This window comes from Thalassophryne amazonica, chromosome 3 (genome assembly GCF_902500255.1).
Source record: "Thalassophryne amazonica chromosome 3, fThaAma1.1, whole genome shotgun sequence".
Classification (NCBI taxonomy): Eukaryota; Metazoa; Chordata; class Actinopteri; order Batrachoidiformes; family Batrachoididae; genus Thalassophryne; species Thalassophryne amazonica.
In genome coordinates, this window is record NC_047105.1 from 86101056 (window position 1) to 86119871 (window position 18816).

Consider the following 18816-nt stretch of genomic DNA (forward strand, 5'->3'; position numbering starts at 1 on the left):
TCCACTAGCGCCGCCGTTTTGTCTGCCTCTGTCGCTGGTTAAAACGCCTTTGAGGACGCCAATGTGGGCTCTATCGCCGTTTTACACGTCGTTCGTTAAGGATACAACACCGGCCGCCAATTACGGCGGTGTAAACTGCGGCACTACAGGAAGGGGCGGGATGACACGGCAATTAAAAAGTATCAAACGCCGTTGTTCGCGTTGTCTCCGTCGTCAGGCCACTTCTCCGGAAGCGCTCCCAGATTTATTCGACATGTTGAATAATTTTTTCGACGATTCCCGGTGAAGCCGGAACCAAACCACGCCCCCGTGCGCTGGTGCCAAACTGATAAGAGGAGGGAGAAAGATTTTAAGAAATCTAAGAGTGTCTTAAGCACACAAGCTGGTGGAAAGACAGAGGAAACAGAGATACTGTATTCTCTGTGTGTAGGATGACAGTGAGTCAGAAACATGCTACCAGCTTGATCTATGTAATTATTTTATAGTAATTTACTGTCTAAATGTATTTATAAATTGTTTAGGTTCTTGTTATCATATACATACATTAATATTATCATTATTATTATTATTATCAGTATTATTGATATTTTATTTTATTATTACTTGTCTTTTGTCATTTGATTTTTAAATGGACAACAATGGAAATAAGTGTTTTCACTTTCTTGTGTCATGCATGTAATTTTAACTTATTTACAATTATATTATGTACTCACAATGAACTTATTAATAAACTCACACACCCACGCACATTTTTAATATGTAGATAATCTGCATGTGAATGAGATATGTTCAAACATCTTCAAGCTGTATAACAGTTCATTTTGTGGTGAGCTGAGTGAATTAATCAAATCAAATCAATTTTATTTATATAGCGCCAAATCACAACAAACAGTTGCATTAATGAAAGACAAGTGAGAGCTTTTGTCTTTTGGCACTCTGCCACTAGGAGGCGCTCTTATTTTTCAGATAAAACAACACGGACGGCGTCAAACACAATACACTTTTCACTTATGGTGACAACATGGTGACACTTAACTCACTAAACCAATTGAACTACAAAAACACAATAAATCATCAACACTAACATTTAAAACCCCAAAACCCAGAACTCCCATAATGCATTGCAGCACAAGAATTTACAGGTTTAGTGACCGGCTCGGTGATCGCTCCAATTTTATTTTGCTGAGTATCATCATCATCATGACATTAAATTATTTTCATGATTACGCATTTCTTAATGCAGTTATATGATCGGTTGACTTTACTGTTCATTCATATGTAGAAGCGCAGAGTGCATTTTTTCCCACTTCCCTTTCACTGACAACCAGTCACAGCTCTTACAGGACCATGTCATACCTAGCAACAGGGTCAACCACGCCTCCTCGCTAAGATCGGAGTTTTGTCTCCTTCTTGCTCAGACTTGCTCTCATACACCTGCTGGCACACTCTTAGACTAAGATTCCTTGCCAGGAAATTTTAGGCTAAGTTAGAAGCTCTTTGAGAGGACTTTGAGATGCTTTGTGCATACAGGCCCAGGATTTCAGTGACTTTTTGAATGTTTGACCTGAAAGTCAAACTTCTAAAGACATTAGAGTTGAAATGATTACTCGAATAACTCGAATAATTCGATTACAAAAAATGATCGAGGCAAATTATGTGCCTTGAAGCTTCGTTTAAACGTTGTAGTACATATGCCAGGCCTGTGTGTGGTGCTGTAATGTCCCCAGAAAAACAAGAAGAAGACTAGAGTATGTGCTCAGGCCGTGTAACAGCTTATAATTTAGCCCTTAAAGCTACCGCTTTCCAATGCGACACAGCGTAAAATAAAGTCTTTTAAGAGAACGAGGGTCCACACTGATCATCTGAAATAAACTTACTGCGCATTTAAAGTGAAGCAGTGTATTTGTCTATTATTAAAAAAACACCCGGTCTGCTCGACGTGGTGAATGACTATTGACCCGACGGCCGGGTACCCACAGTCGAAGCCGGCTGCTGTTCAGACTCCCACTAAGTGTTTCGCATTTTCTTGGCAACACACAATGCTTCACAAACACGTTAACTTAAAAAATAAAAAAACCTAAGTGCGAGGCTTGCATGTTCAACCTCCTGCTGAAATGCATCTGCTGAATCACAGAGAAACAGGGATACAAAAAAAAAAAAAAAAAAAAACACGTAGGGATCCAGTCCACCAACCTTAAAAAAACAACAATAACTCAAAATGGTTACATTTTACAAGTTGGGGGGAAAAAAAAAAAACAGAAGAGAAAGCCATATCCTATCGCCATTTCAGCAAAATGTCAAGACTTTGGCACAGGGACATTGCGCCATTGCTTAGGGAGAGCCCTGGACTATTGATGTTGTTTAAAAACGCAAAAGTACTTTTTATCCGATTACTCAATTAATCGCCAGAATAATGGATAGAATACTCGATTACAAAAGTAATCAATAGCTGCTAACCTAAAAGACATTAATTTATGCTGGCAGTGACATTCATGTTCCTAGGTCCATGGCCGTGAGACCACGATTCGGCTCAGAAGAGCTTATGGAGTCATCTGGTATCTAGACAGAGGTGTTTGGTGATGTCAGTACCTTTGCAGGAGAATGAACATCCAAATTTTTAGGGTAGTGGTGCTTTGTCTCATATACAATACCAGTCAAAAAAGTTGAATGGGAAAGTGTGTCCAAACTTTTGACAGGTACTGTATGGTTGTGAGGTTTGGACTCTGACCAGTGACCTCAAGTATGACTGGATGTCTTTGGTACTAGATCTCTTCACAAGGTCCTTGGGTACTGTTGGAAAATAACGAACAGCTACTGAGGCAGATGAAGAGTACAACTTTCATTGTTAGGGAGCGTCAGCTATCATATTAAATCTTAAGCTAGCTATCACCTTAAGTCACCTTAAGCTTAACTCTGTCACTTTATCATTTTATCACGGGTCACTTTAGACAATGTACTTTGGTTTTTAATTGCACTCCTCCCACTGCACTGTTTTTTCTGTTTCTCTGTTTTTCTGTTGCACGCAGCCTTTCATATTTCGACACACGTTATATTTTATCTTAGCATTTTATCTCTTCTTAATGTTGCACCATTGTACCGAAGCAAATTCCTAGTCTGTGAATCCTGTTCACTGGCAATGGCAATAAACTTCTTCTGATTCTGATTCTATCAATTTTGGCAATGTGACACATGATCCAGCAGGCAGGTGCCTCAGCGTTGAGGAATGCAGCAACAGGATAGGGCCAGGTGGACAGTCATGCTTCACCTGGCTGCAGCAGATTCATGATGTGTTGATGGACCAGGCGTCTGCCCAGGTGGTGCCTTCCAGGACACAAGATGGTTCAGTAGTTTAGTGGATGTTGTGATGCACACCAACTGGCATGTGCTCCCAGATGTGATCTCAGTCTTATAATAGGCATATATACTGTATTTCCTTAATTTTTTTGTATATGTAGCAGGGCTGTGAAATGAAAATTATGAAAGCCGAGGAAAATTAGCAGGGAGGCCGGGGGGGGCGTACAGCTCCCCAGGAGCTGGGGTCTAGGGCCCCAGAATTAAATTTTTATCTAATGATACTTTTTCAGCATCTCCTGGAAGAACAAATCTCAAAATTAGTGGATATTTAAATGATCCTACATTCAATCTTTTATTTGACCTGTCAGTGATGATGTTGAAATAACAGAATATGACATGGAAGTAGGACCTGGAATGATTTTCCTTTTAATTGTAAACCAAATTATGCATTAACTCAGAACAATTAAACTACATGAGATTTATGAAGATTGAAAAGACTGTTACAGCATTTCAAAAACCACAGCTAAAGCTTGCAGAATATTTGGAAAATCATGGTAAAATATCAATTAACATACCTTATAGTAAAAAGTCACTTATACACGTATTCTTGTGTAAATTCATGCAGCCTAAATCCATTCAAAGCCACAATGTCTTTTTTACAATGAAAGAAAGTCTAGATTAGTGAAAAAAGTCACATAATCTTGTCTAAAATAATGTTTGAACAGCAGAATGTTTATTTTCCAGGGAGAGAAAAATTCTTACCATGTTTCCTGAGAGGACACAGTTCACTTTTCCTGTTTCTTTTATCTTTCAGGTGTGTTGATGAAGCCAGCGACGATTCCACGGATTCTTGTCCTTATAAGACTTGTTCAAACAGTCTTTCTCGCCATCTTCTCTCTGTGCGACGTCGCTCCATGACACAGACATGCTGCACAAATCTTCTTTTAAAAACTTGAAAGCTCTAAAAGTTTGGAATGTCCACATGCTAAGTTTAGCTTAAGCATCGCACAGGAGCCACACAGCGTCCCCACAGCAACCAACCAGTCCTGCTTTACGACAACTGTCGTAACAGCTACGCTTTGAGTGGCATTTTTCATTCGCGAAACTCCACGGATCTGAGGAAACTGATTTGTATCTGTAACACACAGATCAGTGTCCGCGGACTAATAAAACTTACACGATGTCGTAAAAAAAGAGAGAACGCTTTGCGATAAGCATTTTAAAAACTCAGTGATGTTCATGATTAAAGAGTACAACACTAACACCCCCCCCCCCCCCCACGATGAAATCCGCGGAATCCCGCGGATCCGCAGAGTTTTCACAGCTCTGACATATAGTTCATAAAAACCCACAGAAATTCATATAATAAAAGGGAAGTGAATGGAAGTGACCTCTGTGCGTTTGTATATCTGAAGCATCAATTAAAATCCAGAAAGAGCTGACTTTTGTCCTTTGGCATTTTTTTCATGAGGATTCAAGCTGTGAAAACAGCAAGGTGATCAGTGTGGGGTGCTAGAGGAGGACAGTGGATGAAATTTTGTCAGGTCTGCAGCAGCCTCACAGGCTTATATTTTGAAATACAGGCTCTTATTGTGGCAGTGCGACATAAACAGGCTTGTTGTTTTCAAAAATTACTGATTTCTCAAAAAAGCCCAAGCACACTAGTAAACGAGCAAAAGCTTGGTTCCAAACCAACAAAATGAATGCCTCAGAGATGTGAAGAAATCATGAAAAACTGTGGTTATAAAACTAAATACTAGTTTAGTGATTCACAGGATTGCTAAAAAAGCAGTTTGAACATAATTGTTTTGAGTTTGTAGCGTCAACAGCAGATGCTACTATTATTGTGAACACCCCTTTTCTACTTTTTTTTTTTACTAATAGCCCAATTTCATAGTCTTAAGAGTGTGCATATCATGAATGCTTGGTCTTGTTGGATTTGTGAGAATCTACTGAATCTACTGGTACTTTGTTTCCCATGTAACAATAAGAAATATACTCAAAACCTGGATTAATCTTTTTAGTCACATAGCACTACTATTATTCTGAACACTACTGTACGTGGGGATCTAACAGACAGAAGCTGCACTACGCACAGTTCCTTGGCTTCCTTCACTGTTGCAAGGTCACTCTGTCTCTGAGAACTACTGACTCCAGACAGATTTGCCGTACAGTACCGTACTGTCTGGAGAATTACTAAACAAAATGAAATAAATTTATGGTGTTTGACACTATTGATGTTGACTGTTTTGACATAAATTGGACATTGTGCAAAGTTACAAGGTCATATTTGAAAGGAAAAAACAATATGTTTCTCTTACTGTATATAAATACTGCATCTGTACAAGTGCTGTACACAGTTTATAAGTAAAAGACAAGACATTCTCCTTCCTTTAATCTTACTTGACACTCCAGTTTATAAAATGGCACTACCCTAAAAACACATCAGACTCAGAAAGTAGTACTTACGTCACAGTGCAGGATGGCATCCATGGCCAACAGGTTGTTACCGTGGCGCAGCTGGAAGTGGACGACCTCCAGGGCAGCCTGGACTTCAGCCATTTCTCTTATTTGTCTTGGGCCGCACTCCTTCATCATGTCCTGCAACAGCAGGCTGTACTTACTAATCCTCTGAACAGGTTTCAACAGGTAAGACCATAGGTCCATTTTATCCACCAACTTCAGCTGCTTTTGCTGGTGTAGATGGAGACAAGACAAATCAATCAGTGATGGTACTACAGAAATAAAAAGGAGTACACTGAGGCTGAGTTGTAGGACATTGAAACAGTTAGTGATCACCTAGTGGATATAGGAGTTGTAGGTATTTGTATTGCACGTTCAGTTGGGTTTGATTTGTTTGACTGCACTATGCTCTGGGACATCCTCAAGTTCCTGGACATCATTTGGCTGATATACAGGTACTGTGAGCACTGTGTATAAGGGTTGGCAGAATCTCTTTTCCAGAGAATACTGGTGTTCTTCGGGGATAAGTTCTGGCTCCTACTCTATTCAGTGCTTGTCTAGACTCAGTGTTGGGTAGGGTTGTAAAAACTGATGGCTTAGGTGCCTTTGATGAGCAAAATTTAACTGACCTTGATTTTGTGGATGATGAAATGATCTTTGCAGAATCAATGCCCTAATTGTAGCCTTTGAGAAGGAAAGTGAGGAATCAGACTCTCTGGGTTTGTGATTGTCCTAGATCAAAATTAATATCCAGGCTTTCAATGTGGTTTCTTGAACTCAAGTAACAGAAATGTATCTGTATATGGTGAATGCATCAAGCTTGGATATGAGATTCACTTATCTCAGTAGTGACATTGATGTATCTGCATTGTTGGCCTTTGACGTCCTGTGAAGCTTGGGAAAAGCTTATAGAGTCATGGTGTTGCTGGATACAGGTTTTTGACAATACTTACATCTTTGCACACATTGTGTGTGTGTGTGTGTGTGTGTGTGTGTGTGTGTGTGTGTGTGTGTGTGTGTGTGTGTGTGTGTGTGTGTGTGTGTGTGTGTGTGTGTGTGTGTGTGTGTGTGTGTGTGTGTGTGTGTGTGTGTGCAAAGTGCAATGGTACCAAATGTATGGAACCAAATTTGCACTACAAATGCAATGCAACAAAAATGGGATGAATAATCCAACTCATGTGGCATACAAAGCACCAATCAAATGGCAAGGATCTACTCAGTCATTATATAAATGGTTACTTAAGGACACTCAGATGAGGAGTATCACTTCCATCTTTGGGGAATGTCTTCTATGTAGCACATTTCTCTGGGCATAATCCAAAACACAGGTGTGCCAGTACTGAGGAACCAGCAACTGCAGAACTAAAATGTGAGCACCAAGGGGGTGCACACTAGGGCTGCAGCTATAGATTGTTCTGGCGATTAATCGAGTAATCAGATTAAAAGTACTTTTGTGTTTTAAACAACATCAACAGTCCAGGGCTCTTCCTAAGCAATGGTACAATGTTGCTGTGTCATCAGACAAATGGTCAAATTTAGTGTGTCCCTTTCTGTTTTCCTGGTTAATTATTTTTTCACATCTTTACAAGTTTTGGATCTTTCCCGGTGTCAGGAGCTCAGCCAAAGTCGGGCCAAAGTCTTGACATTTTGCTGAAATGGCATTGGGATATGGCTTTCTGTTTTTTGTTTTCCCCAACTGTCAGGCTGGGAGGTAGCGAGGCAGAGACTGAGGCTAGACGCAACATGCAGACTCACAGGCTGCGTATGAGTAAAGGCTGGGTCTTTAATGGAGACACGGGTATGGTACAAGGCAAGCAGTCCACAGTGCAAAAGTACAGATAAGGGTGAGACAATAAGTCGAGGTCCAAAACAAGCAGGGTTCAGTAAACCAGCAAACAGGGCAATCAGAGCAAAGGCAAAAACGGGTTCCAAAAAACAGAGGAGGGGTCATAAACACGGCTCGGCAAACTACAGAACAGTGACGTGAGCTGGTAAGTGACAAAGCCGCCAAACAAGCAGGGAGGAAGTGAACAGAAGCAGTTTAAATAAGAACAGGTGGTAACTCAGCAATTGGATGACGACATGCATGTGGTGGGAGAAGGATCTGGAAAGGGGGTGTGGTCAAGTGAATCCAAGAGGGGAACAGAGATGCAAGAAAAGTCAGTGACAAGTGGGCAAGGAAATGACAGACAAAACAGGGTGTGGTCAACAGATGAGGAAGTGCAGGTGCAAGACAAGAGAGTGCAATGATCCGCGGGAGACTGTGATAAAGAAGCTGGGTGTGAATACATGAGAAGAGAGATGAGTGCAGACACGGAGCAGAGGAAGACAAGAAGAGACAGGCAGGTGTAGGTGAGCAGTGACGAGAATTACAGACATGACACCTAATGACTATTCAAAGGAAACAAACTGGTAATAAAAACTAGAAGATACTAAACACAGAAGATAAACTGATCAGAGAATAATAGGAATTAAAACATTAAGACAAAACTAAACTTTAACAGACTGAGAAATAAACTATAAGGAAAACAGACTGATAACAAAACCTGACATTAAAATACTACAGATAACAGAAATGAGAACAGCAAAAATAAGCAGATGATAACTAAAAGATAAACAATGAAAACACAGACTGAGTGAACAAAGCAAGAATGGAACTGAAACATGGCTGAAGTATACAAAGTTACAAAGACACAAGGCGGCAAAGAAAAACAGAACATAGAATAAACACATTATGAAAATAAACAACTAATAAGCTGGGGGTTGAACATGAAAGCCTCATTGTCAGTTTTTTATTATTATTATTATTTTATTTAAGTTACCGTGTTTGTGACGTGTTTCCCAAAAAAGCGAAAATTAAAAAACGAAACACTCAATGCGAGTCTGAGCAAGACACAGAAGAAAGAGTGGACTTTTGCTGAGAGGATCTTTTAGAAACTGTTTGTCAGTGTGGCTGGGGACAGAGCTTTTACTCGCCCAGTGTGAGGGGAGCCCCGAGCCCGTCACACCGGGCAAAGAGAGACAGCAACCGGCCGCCGGGCGAATAGACACTCCCCACGTAGAGCGGAACTCAGGCAGTGGATGAAACAGTACTTTTTTTAAAAAAAAAAAACAGACAATCACACTGCTTTGCTTAAAATGTGCAGTAAGCTATTTCAGATCATCAGCGTGGACCCTCTTTTTCCTAAAAGGCTTTATTTTACTCTGTGTGCCGCATTGGAAAGCAGTAGCTTTTGTGCTATTAGCGTTTACATGGCTTATGCATGCTCTAGTCTTCTTCAGTTTTTTTGGCAGGGGGGACGTTACAGCGCCACACACAGACCTGGCATATGTACTACAACGTTAAATGAAGCTTCAAGGCACAGAATTTGCCTCAGACATTTTTTGTAATCTAATTATTCGAGTTACTTGACTAATCGTTTCAGCCTGAATGCACACATTGCATCTGGCTGTGAAAGACAGATGGTTTCTTTTGAGAGGTGTCCTGGACCTGATGTTTGCCTGAGTGGTCAGCTGGGACCCAAGGCAGTCCCATAGGGTGATAAATGTAGCGTGCATGTTCCCAGAGCTGATCTGACTTTTGAAGACGTTATAAGTCATTTAACCCCTTAAGCCCTAGAGCCTATTTCACCAAAATCACATACCCATACATTATGCTTTATTTCTCAGCTTGTACAAGGTCAAAAATGCAAAAGTTTGGATCAGCTAAAAAACAGGTCCTAGGGGATGTTGTGGATGCAAAAAAATTGAAAGTAAATAATACTTGGTAGGAGTAAATGAGTTTTTTTCCCCAAAAAATTAATTCCAATTTATGTATTTATTTGCTTGGTGCTTCAGCTGTGGTTAGTTGATATGTGATTGAAGTGAATACTTTTGTAGAGGAGACTTCGCTTGACATTTTGATGTATAATAAGTGTATGTTGGTGTCAGCATTGATTAGTTATGAGTGTTCAAATGTTCCAAAACAGGACAAGTCCCCTGGACTCCCCTAGACTCTAGGGTTTAAGAGGTTAACTGAATATGAATGTTCTCTCAGAAGTCTAAAAAAAACAAACAAAATTAACAATGCTTTGACATGGAACAATAAGGAAATGAAAATGAACAGGGAGACTTGCCTTGAAGAAGACTTGTCCGTGATTGATGAGCAGACTGTCAGACTGAGGCTTATTCTTGCTGTAATGGGCATACAAAGCAAAACTCTCTCTCTGAAAGAGAAGATTTAAAAAACACACCTTGATCACTAATTATCACCTCTGTGCACATTTTGTTCACTCTGATATGATTACTGTATCTTCAACAAGAAGGTTATTTCTACACTTGCTATTTTATCATGTTATTATTGTAGGTTTGTTTGTTGGATTTTTGGTGAGTTTGCTCACTCAATCAAAATCTCAAAAATAAATGAACCCGGTATTTCCCCCAACTTGACCCTCAGGGTTCAAAGTAGTGCACATTTTACAGTTGTCCCTGAAATAATTAGAGCAGATAAAATCAGGTGGATGTGCTCAGCTAAACAACAGCTGACTGACTTGAAAGTATAGAGTACTTTGGGTCCCAGACTTGACTCAAACAACAAAAATGCAATTGAAATTAAGAGGTCTATTCCACAGAGCGCTGTTTTTTTTGTTGTTGTTGTTCCCACTTTAATCCCGAATAGCAAATTGGGGCATGTTCTAAAGCATCATATTAATTTCTTGATCCATCTTTGCAATCTTGAACAAACTTGGTATACATAGTAGTTAGGGCCATCATTATGGCCATCCAATTTTTGAAGAGTTAAAAAATTCTTCCTAATTCTCAAAATCATTGATGGTACTGGTAACTTCCAGGCATCATGTTTGGACTTCTTTAGATTAGAGATTTGATTAGATTAAAAAGACCTTTATTTATCCCTTGGGAAGACTCCCTCAGGGAAACGGAGGTTCCAGCAGCATTGTATAGCACAACACAGGGTAAGAAGCACACAGAGTATCTAAACTGAAACTACAGGGTGGGCCAATAAAATGTTACCACTTTTTGATCGTACACAAGTTTTTGAAATGAGAACTTATTCGAAAATTGTATTTACAGACTTGTAACAGAAGCATCAAATTAACAGTTGATACCAAATGTTTCCCACTTTGTCTCTTGTTTTCCACACAGTTCAGTAATTGATGACATGTTCAATCCACGTTCCTCTTCTTTGGATTACAGCTGCAACACACACACTGAAGTTTGTGATGACATTGCCACACATCTCAAGAGGGATTCTCCAAATTTCTTTTTCATCCCTCTTGAGATTGTGTGGCAAGGAGCGGTACAGCCGGTTTAAAGACAGCCTCACAACATGCTGAAATGACCAGATCATTTCCAAAGTGAACTCTGTGGTGATGCGGGACCGTCGTGTGACTATCCGAGAAATTGTGGAAGAGATGGACATCAGCACTTTTTCAGCACATTCCACTGCGACAGAAGATTTTGCCATGAAAAGAGTGGCGGCGAAATTCATGCCGATGGCTTTGGCATAAAGTTGATGGTGCAGCAAAAGCGCCACCGTGTTGAAGCCTCACAGGACATGTTGTGACATGCCATTCGGAAGATTCAGATGGCTTTCGGTGGCTTTTCAGTCGTGTGGCTATCCGAGAAATTGTGGAAGAGGTGAACATGTCACATGTCCTGTGAGGCTTCAACACGGTGGCGCTTTTACTCCGCCATCAGCTTCGTGCCAATGAATTTCGCTGCAACTCTTTTCATGGCAAAATCTTGTCACAGTGGAATCTGCCGAAAAAGTGCTGATGTCCACCTCTTCCACAATTTCTCGGATAGTCACACGACAGTCCTGCATCACCACAGCGTTCACTTTGGAAATGATCTGGTCATTTCAGCATGCTGATGGCCGCCTGGAGTGCAGCGCGCTCTCCACCGTTGTGCGGCCGTCTTTAAACCAGTTGTACCGCTCCTTAATCTGTGTGATGCCCAGAGGATCGTCACCGAAAGCTGTCTGAATAATCCGAATGGTTTCCACCTGGCTGTCGCCCAGTTTCTGCCAAAATTTGATGCAGTCGCGCTGCTCCAGGCGTTCCACCATTTCCTTGCAAAGAAAAAACGATGAGAGACTCCACCCATCCTCACACAAAGGCTGCTTACAAGCAAATGACGCAATCGACAGGCGTGAAAAAACTCACGCATGCGCACAAAAGTTCAAGGTTGGCTCGTACTCGTACTGCTCGCTACTGGTTTACTGGCTACTGTTGTTCCTCTCATTCGCGACCTCTGTCTTCCTGTTACTCCTCCTCCCCCTGAGTGAGGAGTTGTACAGTCTGATGGCCTGAGGGACAAAGGAGTTTTTCAGTCTGTTGGTCCTGCACTTGGAAAGGAGCAGTCTTTGGCTGACGAGGCTCCTCTGGGTGCTGATGACAGTGTGCAGAGGGTGACTGGCATCATCCATAATGTCCAGCAGTTTGTCCAGTGTTCTCATCTCTGCCACCATCACCAGAGAGTCCTTCATGCCAACCACAGAGCCAGCCCATCTGATCAGTTTATCCAGCGTGGATGTGTCCTTCTTGGATGTGCTGCTCCCCCATCCCCCCAGCACACCACGGTGTAAAAGAGGACTACTACGGCTACTATGGACTGGTAGAACATCCACAGGACTTTCCTACAGATGTTAAACAACTGCAGCCTCCTGGGGAAGTACAGCCTGCTCTATCTCTTGCTGTGCAGGTGGTTGGTGTGGGTTGTCCAGTCCAGTTTGCTGTCCTGCCACAGTCCGAGTTACTTGTAGGAATCCAAAACCTTCACCTCAGCGCCCTCGATCAGAACTGGTCGTGGTCTTGGTCTGGACTTCCCCAAGTCAATGACCAGCTCCTTTGTCTTCAAAGGGTATTCATAGTGACTACAGCTTGCAGCAGACAGGAAGGCAGCGTGTGGTGAAAGCTGCACAGAGGGTCATTGGGCGTAACCTTCCTTCCATTAGTGACATTTACATTAGCCGCTGCAGGAGCAGGACCTCCAGTATTATGAAGGACCCCACTCACCCCGCCGACGGACGGTTTGTTCCTCTGCCAACAGGGAGGAGGCTGCATAGCATCAAAGCCAGAACCTCCCATCTGTGGTTCAGTTTCTTTCCAGAAACTGTCAGACTGATGAATAAAAAGTCATATGCCTAATGCAACGCTGTTAAATGGTACTGAGTGCAATATGGTCACAATTTCACTTTTTGCAGTTCACCACACTGACTCTTCTGTTCAATTTAGTTTAGGTTTAACTTATTTTAGTTATTTTTAATTTACTGTGTATTTTATTTGTATATATTTTGCATATCATTTACTTTTTTTTAGTTTGCATGCCTTCACTGGGCCTTGAGTACTGCATTTCATTCCTTTTGTGCATTACATGCTGGATCAACAATAAATGAATCATGACCATGACCTTCAAACTTCTTTGATCATGGACCTTCAAACTTCTTTGATCATGCTCCATCGGGGTAAAAGTTTAAAGCCGAAGCAGCATTTGTAGTGGTTCTGGCTGAGAGTGCAGCTTCTTTTCTTTCATTTTCAGGTGGGTTGCCATGTCTGCATTTTATAAGACAGCCAGTTGCCAGGTCTGCCTTTTATTAGCCAGCCTGTTATGAGGCAAGCCGGACTGAGCTGTTGCATCTCGTTTTCGTAAGGGGTTTTTTTTTTTTTTTTTTGGATCATGGGTGATCCTAGTAGAATGGTGCCCTGTGGAATAGGGGTGTTAATAAAGCCATACATGCTCATAAATAAATAAAACTATTAATGTAATTGCATGAGTTGACCAGATTCAACCAACACTAATTCTCAACATTTATTTGCATATATGGACAGATTTTTCTACACAAGGAAAAATAATTTTATTTTTTAGTGTTTTTCAATTGAAAATTGCTACCAAGATTTTGATCATCTTTTAGGAAGTGTTGTCTTGGGACCAACAGTGAATTTGAATAATATCTATAAATATCTAAGTCAGAATTCATAGCTCAAAGAATCATAAAAATATGAGTTCTGCACCACGCTATCAGAGCAAACTGTAATTTATATTCAGGTAATCTATGAACTTCCAAAATCATAGACACGCCACCTACATGTCGTAAGAAGCAGCGGCCCACTCTGAGGGGTTCATCCACACAGCTTTCCAGCTCATTGAGAAAATGATGTCGATGGAAGTCGTGGAGTTTTTCCAAGTTACCGAAGATGCTGCCCTTTTGGCCCCTTAGGTCCTGAGGGACGTCAGGCCGGTCTACCTCAGGGAAATAATGCTCTCGGACATATCCCAGCGCCCGCACATATTCCCTCTCTGTCGTCAGCAGCTCCTCTATGATCCTCTGCAGTTTTCTGTACCAAATTAAGAAATTGAAACCACATATTTTTATTACAGTTGCAATCCAAACTAATTTCTTTTAAATAATTTCTCCATTTGTCTATAGGTCTTGGAGTGACATGACTGCTGACATAAAATGCCATAGACAGCTGATGTTTAGACTGTGGTTGAGGCAGCAGCTGTACTTACAAAACATTGGGGCCATTGTGTTCTGTGTCCTTGTGCAATGCCTCTTGGGTCCTAAAATCTGAGCTTTGGGTGGGGCCTGTGCAGCGTTCAGCCTGCTGTTCATTACTGCCACTGTTTGTGTATCCTGGGAGTAAACTCTCATTGTGGGAAAAATGAAGATTTGGGGGAGTCTGCACATTATGCACAAGTGGCTGCATCCTGCTGTCACAGTGTTTGTGTCTCACAATCAGCGGTGAAAAGCTAGAGAGGCACATCATATGGGATCTCACGGCTGAGCCTTCACTCAGGGACCGACCCAAGGCCTGATGTAATTTAAAACCCCCATCTGCAGAGTCCACGCTCCTCAGATCTGCCTCGCTGTGGTGCTCTCTCGGCTTCCATGTGGTTTCTGGAGGACCGTCGGGATCTTGTGGAGAAACAAGGGTCATTTTCACATTTTCAACACTCTTTTGGTGCAGCGATTCTCCTTCATCGCTCCTATGCAAGGCCATTTTAAACTGGTAGTTAAAACCCACAACAGTGTTGCTTTCTGGTGCACTGTTTCTGCGCTGATCCTCCTTAAGAGAGTATTTAGCCTCCCCCATTTCATTCCTTTCCTCCTTCTTTATCTCTCCAGCTTTCTCTTGACAGTCTGCAGGTATGTCTGGCAGATTTTGGTTCTTATCTCTAGCGTTCTTCTCCTGCATCTCCTCCAAACGCTCCCTTACTTCTTGGCACCGCATCAATGCTGCTCTCCAAACTGTAATCACTCCCAAGGCTGCTGATCCCAGTGCACAGGCTTTACTTTTCACAGCCTGGAAGTGTGTTGTGGAGAATTCACCACTTAATCTCTCTTCATACGCATGAAGTGTGGTTAGACAGGCCTGAGCTGAGTTACTGCCGTTCTCTACCTGCTTCAGAAAATCACTGCATTCCTTAGTCAGAGACAAAGCCTAGAGAAAGACATGAAGTATAACAATGAGAATTTTGCATTTATTTCCTTATTATTGAGGCTTAATGGCTTGACAGAGTTTACGTGTATGCTCCTGCTTATCAACAAAGGGAACCTTTTTGATTTTTGTAACTTCAATTTATGTAGACTAAAGGGTAAAAGAATGAATTTAATGACAAAATGCTTTTGGCCCATTTAGCAGTGGGCCAAAAGTGTGAAGTAACACTGACAAACCTGATCGCAGAAGCGATGCACATGCACCAGTGTGTCCAGGTCTTTGCGCCTCTGCTCAATTCGGAACATGAAGTCATCCATGTTGGATTTAAAAGTGCTGACCAGAGTCTGGAAAATTTCTGTTGTGGGGGTAGAATCACCACTCTTCGCAATCTTCTCTGCTTCCATCACGAGCATCAGGGCATACTGTTGTTTCTCCTGTGATGAATGATGAGATGTCAAGTGGAGTTTGTGTTTCTTTCTCCTTTGTTCTACAAGATCTCAGTTTTCAAGCAGCAATGGTCTTTGTGGCCACGAGGACCCTACAATTAGAAACAAGTCTTCACAAACAACTCAACTGACCTGTCTGCCTTTATTTTCTGTTATGGTCAGTGTGCATGATAAAAGACACCAACATGGCCTAAAATAGGAGGTCCACTGGTCCTCACCTATCTATGAGAGCCCAAAATTTCAGAGCTGAATATGGAGTAGTTTTTAGGAAGTCATTTACTAAAATTTTGCAGACTCACTCACTGACGGTCAGGGCCTTGATCACATCCCTTATTTTTATCCCTGTGTGCTTACTTGATCTCCTATTGAATTCTTCTCATACTCTTATTCTGATATGTCTGGTTGTGTACTTCACTTGACATTTTTTTCTTTCCACATGCACTCTAGCTTCCACTTTCACATGCAAGCTCATTTCCTTGCTCTTTGAGTTACACACTGCATAACCGTTCACAGTCCTTCACTCCAGTGCCAGATTATCTAGCTTCCATGCCTGCATTCTCACAATGTTCTTCTATGTTAGTTCTCCAGTTGCTGACCTATACTGCTTCTTTGTGTTTATGGAGCCTTGCATGGGGTTTATGGACTGGTTGCCTCGCATGATTGTTGACTGTGTACAGACCCTCAGCCTGCTAATCTGGTTAACTCAATTGCTGTTTCACACGTGGACATTGTGTCCTTTCCAACTGCCTTCCTGTTCTGCTCTGAGCTTTCAATTCAATTTATTTCATTTATATAGCGCGTCACATAAGTAAGGTCTAACCTTACCAACCCTTAGAGCAAGCACACAGGTGACAGTGGTAAGGAAAAACTCCCTCTGATGATTTGAGGAAGAAACCTCAAGCAGACCAGATTCCTGTCAAACATCTGGCAGCAGCATTTTGAGCCGCAAAACGCTGCCTTATTAGTTTCATCAGTTAACCCACCAGTTTGTTTCTGCACAGTCACTTTTGTTGTGCAGACTGTTGCTCGTCTATGTGCTGAGGTCAGTGGTTTTAATCACTGTAAATAAATCTACTGAACTTTTACCATCAGTGTGCCTCTCTGCTCCCGGGTCCCTGGTTGTGCTTAGACCATTACACTGATTGGCTGACCCTATTAATCCTATGCCTAATCTGCAAATCACAGGGAATGGTTGTGTAATCACAGCTGTAATTTATATTTACCCAACTTTACAAAAACCAACACATTTGGTTTCATACCTTAGACTGAGTGACAAATCGATCAAAGTGCTCCAACGTCTTTTCAGTGCAGACCAGTGTGTCCTCTGTCATGTAAGAGTCCTTCAGTTTCTGTTCACCTTCTGTATTGAACCACATCCCAACCTGTAAGACATAATGCATTGAAAAAAGTTGGCAAAAGTTATATATTATACATCTTATTTTGCATCATATTTCTGAAGTACAATCACAAGTATGTGGAAAAGAGATGAGCACTTTCTCCTCCGTCTGTTACTGAATTGCATGTTTGAAAACGCATTATTGCTGTTAATGGTTGGACTGTGATCTTGTGCCAGATCAGCAACACAAAAAACCTCTGATATTACCGTGCTGATTTTTCCCTCCATCTCTCTCAGCCTGAAGAGGAACTCCAGCTGCTGCAGTGATTCATTTGATCTCATGACCAGAGTGTGGAGCTTCTCTTCCACTTGGTTGTACAGACTTGTCACTGATTCCAAAGCATCTCTGCAGTGATCAGACAAACACCAACATCACATATATTCAAGTTGAAGTCCATTATGTGCTGTTATTCATGTTTGTAATTGTGAACACAAGTCTTTATATAAAGTAAGTCCCTTCAGCTGCTCCCCCCGTTTGCACTCGGGGTCACCACAGCAAACCCGATGTGGCTCTGCATGTTGAATTGGCACAGGTTTTACGCCAGATGCCCTTCCTTACGCAATTCCACATTACATGGAGAAATATGACAGGGGTGGGGTTTGAACCGGGGAGCTTCCACACTGAAATCAAGTGCGCTAAGAACTTGGCCACTACCTCTGTCTTTCCATACCTTCCTGTATGTGATGGAGATATTTCATGTTATCGATTAATATCTGTGTTAAGTCATAGTATGTCTACTTTGTTTCCATATAAATGTATTCAAAAATCATGGTTACATGATTTCCCCCCCAAAAAAATTCAACCTCAAAAAATAGAAAAGCAGAAGCAATCGATCCCAGTCTCAATCATCCAACGTTCAACCAATCACATTTTGTTCCATTGGTCACGTGACACCGAGACCAAATCAAAAGAAGAAGAAGAAGACAACAACATTGCTGAACATGCAATGATTAAGACAGGGCTTGATTGTTTCTCCCTGCTTTTCTATTGTTTTGAGGTTGAATTGTTTTTAGGTTGAATTGTTTATAGTTTGATTTTTTTTTTAGGTTGAACTTTATGAGGCTGAATATTTTGATGCTAAACAAATTTTAACCTTAAAAATTCAAATTCAAACTCTGATGGCACAGATTTACTTCCATACGATCCCCTGCTTTTCTATTGTTTGAGGTTGAATTTTTTTAGGTTGAATTTTTTGAGGCTGAATATTTTGATGCAAAACAAATTCAACCTTAAAATTCAAATTCAGACTCTGATGGCACACATTTACTTCCACAGAAATGGCCCACACTGGCACACACAGTTATGTTGGGCTGATGAGACTTTATTCAAACAGGCAGTTTGGCTTTTGTCATTACAGGTAGCAACCTCTGCGGGTGTGGTTGGAGGGCTGAGTGTTACCGTGGAGACCTCTCAATATGTTAGTATATTGAGAGGAATTAACATGTTTTGCAAATAGGAGGGGGCAAGCAGCAGAACTGGAAATGTCTGGTCCTATAAGTGTTAATGAACAAGATTCCAAAAATTTATACTTGTAAGCACTTTGAAATGTCTACTTGCATAAGGGGTACAAAGTAAAAAATGTGACTGATTTGCCACTCAGCAGTGTCTAGGAGCCTGGAGAGAATCCCTATGGACGTAAACGCCTGCATGTTTTCCTACATATTATAGAGTCATGAGATCACGGGACAGAGCTATATGGGAAAGCTAATGCCTTTGCAGCAAAAGAAAGGTTGTTAGGGTCCTGGTGTACCTTTTCTTATGGTTGTGAGACTTAGA

General features: G+C 41.4%; 1 protein-coding gene across 1 annotated transcript in view; it reads right to left on the reverse strand.

Moving 5' to 3' along the window:
- The window catches only part of LOC117507210 (uncharacterized protein KIAA1755 homolog), a 137463-nt gene that overhangs the window by 30420 nt on the left and 88227 nt on the right, over nt 1-18816 (reverse strand). Inside the window, exons 11-17 of the mRNA XM_034167026.1 lie at nt 17247-17385; nt 16903-17025; nt 15434-15631; nt 14269-15200; nt 13844-14093; nt 9873-9962; nt 5764-5988 (exon numbers count right to left, since the gene is read on the reverse strand). Coding sequence (XP_034022917.1) covers nt 5764-5988; nt 9873-9962; nt 13844-14093; nt 14269-15200; nt 15434-15631; nt 16903-17025; nt 17247-17385 — 1957 coding nt within the window. The remainder of the gene's footprint in view (nt 1-5763; nt 5989-9872; nt 9963-13843; nt 14094-14268; nt 15201-15433; nt 15632-16902; nt 17026-17246; nt 17386-18816) is intronic.